This window comes from Palaemon carinicauda, chromosome 4, assembly GCF_036898095.1.
Source record: "Palaemon carinicauda isolate YSFRI2023 chromosome 4, ASM3689809v2, whole genome shotgun sequence".
NCBI classification, from domain to species: Eukaryota; Metazoa; Arthropoda; class Malacostraca; order Decapoda; family Palaemonidae; genus Palaemon; species Palaemon carinicauda.
Genome location: NC_090728.1, coordinates 20,813,081 through 20,817,169, shown reverse-complemented (window position 1 = coordinate 20,817,169; position 4,089 = coordinate 20,813,081). Strand labels below are relative to the sequence as shown.

The window sequence follows — 4,089 nt, the reverse complement described above, 5'->3', positions numbered from 1 at the left end:
TTTAGGACTTAATACATTTTAATTCAGGAAAAGACATTTTATATACATTTAAGGCATCTTTTGTGTTGGTCTTCTTCTGTGATAGACAAGTTTCTCTCGCCAAGGCACTGCTCCAGCTTCTGAAGATTAGTAGTAGGTCAGGTAATCTCGGACTGCTTTTGATTGCCCTGAGTAGTTTGATCAGTTTCGACGCATTGGTTGCTCCATGAGATTTGGTTCCTCCCTCCAAGTTCCAGGCAGTATGTTGTTTTTTATATTTTTGCGGTCACCGCTGTTGGGAGCAAAGGGACAGTGGTCGTAAATGAGATTGTAAAATATACATCAACACATGGTTATCAGCTCCACTACTTTAGGACTCTGTTGTATGGTGGTGCCAAGGATTTTGAATCTCATTTGGAGAATAACAAATGCATTCTCCACGACACAACGAGCGTGACACAACATGTAGCTGTAGAATTTCTTATGGTGAGCCTGGGATGTGTGGGAGTATGGTTTTATCAGCATTGTCCTGAGGGCGAAGGCATCATCTGCTATTTTGTGGAAGGGGATTGGAGTGTCATCATTCAGTAGAGTGCTGTCATCAGGAAATCCCACTCGGTTTTGCTCGATGGTATGATGAAGGTTACACTTGCACCATGTTCCTTCATCACCACCATCTCCTTTAGCACCTACGTCGACGTACATTAACTTTAACTTTGCATCTGCTACATCCATAAGTATTTTGGTGGGGAATTTCATGTAGTTATAGTATAGATACCCTCCTTTCCTGCGCATCTTTATGTGGACACGCTTTCCATCAAGGGCTCCAACATATTATGGTAGCACCACTAATTTTCGCATAGTTCTGTTTTGGGACACTTCAGGAATCCATGTTGGCTTTGCACACTTCAGGCACAAATCTCCCAATAGCACTATTGGAGACTATGAAATTATATTGCAGACTTGTATATGAATCCCCACTTGCCAGGAAGCAGAGATTGACAGCCAACTTCAGTCCCACTGTTAGAGGATCTCTCATTCTCCTTTGTTTCTTGGTGAGCATTGGAGAAATGCGGTCAACCTTCTCCGCAAAAAATCCAGGTTCAATCCAGACAAAGTTCTTTTACCCCCTAGGGTCTTCTCGGTGTAGTTCTTGTAGCAGCTGGTCAAAAGATCCACGAAATGACCTCCTTGTCAGCCATTCCTGGCACTACATCGTTGTTCTTACTCTTCTTTTTCTTTCTTGTTGAGGTGCTTCCTCTGGTCTTATTTCGGGGATAGTTCTCGAGGATATAAGCATCAGTTACATTAGGAATACTGGCAATTCTGTTTGGCTTCCGTCTGTTGATGTACTCCTGATCCATCCTTTATGGTGGTCGGTAAAATAGTGACTTCCAAAGGCATTAGGCACTAAATATATACCCCTGGTAGCTTGGGTACTTCTTATGTGACACTTCGTGACACTTGAAGGTAGCTCGCAAACCTCGTGGCACCTCGCAGGTACCTCACTATGTAACTCGCAACACTGCGTCATTATGTCGCAAAGGTCATAAGCACTTCACCTTCCATTGTGTCACCTCGTAAGGAAATGCCACGTCCACCTCGCGGCACAGTGCAAGACATCACATACTTATGTTACGACGTTGACAAAAATATGGGTGTTTTCACCTACGAGGTGGCAGGACATGTCACAAGAAAAAAGTGCTAGGTGTAAACCCACCTTACCCATCTTTTTAACATTTCTTGTTGAGCATTTCCCTCACTTTATTCAATATTCAATTTGTTCTTCCTGGTAATTTGTCATTTTTTATATGAACTTTTTCATGCTTTATTTGCTAGATACTAATACATAGATGATTATCAGACAATTTCCATCGAAATTCCATCTTCAAAAAAAATTAATTATTGCACTTATCTCTAATCTGTTATCATGGACCTATTTCATTTATGCTCCATTCATTCCATATTTGTTGCCTATTTTTGCCTATCCTTACATTTAAGATAGTTTAACATCTATTTATTTTTATTGACGAAACATGCTTAGGGTTATAGAGATAACACTCCTTGCTAATAAGTGTTCAACTTTGTTCACCATCAACCTCTTGTATCTGATATTAGATATTTTATTTTTTCCACATCAATTATGTCATAAAATACTTTCTCTGAAAGATTTCAGCTTTCGTAATATGTTTTCTACATTCTCCTAATTTATCATATATAAGAATGTCGTTACACGTTTGAAAATAGTAATTTGATTACTTATGGAACCTCACTGATTAATTACATAATTAAAATAATTTTCGGACATAAGTAATTTTCTTCAAGAAAAAATTTGATATTTTGAATAGGTTCACGTTAGTAATCTTTGTTCAACTGGGATATTGCTTGGTTTTTGCTCATCCTTATTATTTTTTTTTTTATTTTATTTACTCCTTCCAAATTCCAGTAATAAATGACCATAAGTGAATCCCCAAATAAGATCAATGAGCTGATTTGAGAATATATTAATCTATTTATGCAAAAACTATCAGTATTTCATAGCAGCTAGTTTTAGATCTTCTAGATATACGTAACATTCGATTGCCTTCTGCTTATCAATATAGAAGCAGTTATTTTCTCTATTTCAGAAGCAAATGTATTTATTGAGGATAACTGTTTGATATTGATATGCTTCCAACTTTTTTTTTCTTAATTTGAAATAGTATTTTCATAGTATTAACGCAGTGGTTACCACCAAGACAGAAACTGTTTAGGCATATAATGATGGTATTATGGTCAAAATAATAATAATAATAATAATAATAATAATAATAATAATTATAATTGTTGTTGTTATCATTATTATCATTAATATTATTCAAATATCATCATCATCATCATCACCTTCATTTTTATTATTAATCATATTATTATTATTATTATTATTATCGTCATCATCATCACCATCAATTATCATTATTATTATCATTTTTATTATTATTATTATTATTATCATTACAAAACTGCAACCATAGTTGGAAAAGCAGGATGCTGTACGCCCATGGGATCTAGCAGTGAAAAATAGCCTCGTGAGGATGGAAATAAGGAAATAAGTTAACCATATGAGAAGTAATGAATATACTGTATATTATCGCAGAGTCAACTATAAAGAGAGACTTTTGTCAGTATGTTAAACTTTACAACATTTATGGAAAGTTTGAAATTTTGAAGCTTCAGTGATCCAATTCCTGATTACGAAGCTCACTCCACAATCTGGTTACAGCTGGAATAAAACTTCCAGGATACTGTATAATGTTGAGACTTATGTTGGAGAAAGCAAAACTGGTGGATTAACTATATCTAGTTCAACGTACAGGATGGGAAAGTCTAGGAAAATATGATTTCAAAGGATGGTCAGAATTATGAAAAATCCTAAGCAACATACATAACGAATTAATTGAAGGACGGTGCCTGATATTAATATCTAGACGACGAATAAGAAACTAATAGCCAAGAAGATTTTGTTTAACAAATTGAGATGGGAGTCAGAGGCTGAAGACCAGACAGGAGGACAATACTCGAAACAATTAGGAAAAATGAAAGAATTAAAACATTTCTTCAGAAAAGATTAATCAGTCAATCGATTACTTCACCATTTAAACCCATTTTGCACAATGTCGTTTCCTGGATATTATTTTATCTCAATCTCCAGTATTGTTATTTTCTCTTTTTTCTCCTTCGTCTTGATATCAAGTCATAAGAAAAGTTCCATACCTAATCAGCAGATCTCACCATCAACACGTTTTCTTCCTTCGGAAGGCCTCTGTAGATGGTCCACTCCGATTAGTTTGGTTTCATCGATTGGCAATATCTAAGAAAATTAAAGGTTCTTTTTGCAACTGGAAGCCGAAATGGTTCGTATCTAGCCTAATAGCGGCTGACTCGTTCCTCTTTGGAAACACTTACTTCCATAATCGAGTTTTTTTTTTTTTTTTTTTTGAGCTAATAAAAAAGAATTTCGGGATTAATTTTTTCTTTTCGTTTTCATGTTGGAGAAAACTTTAGTTTACCGAATAAGGGAATCAAAAGAGAGTGATGATGACCTTACCATTACTCTTAGTGTCTTAACTA

The 4,089-nt window shown here is 35.5% G+C and overlaps 1 protein-coding gene across 1 annotated transcript; it reads right to left on the bottom strand.

Moving 5' to 3' along the window:
- Positions 1–321: 321 nt before the first annotated feature.
- On the bottom strand, positions 322–774 carry LOC137639299 (uncharacterized). The gene has a single exon (XM_068371580.1). It carries the CDS (start codon positions 772–774, stop codon positions 322–324), a length of 453 nt encoding a protein of 150 aa, XP_068227681.1.
- Between the last annotated feature and the right edge of the window lie 3,315 nt (positions 775–4,089).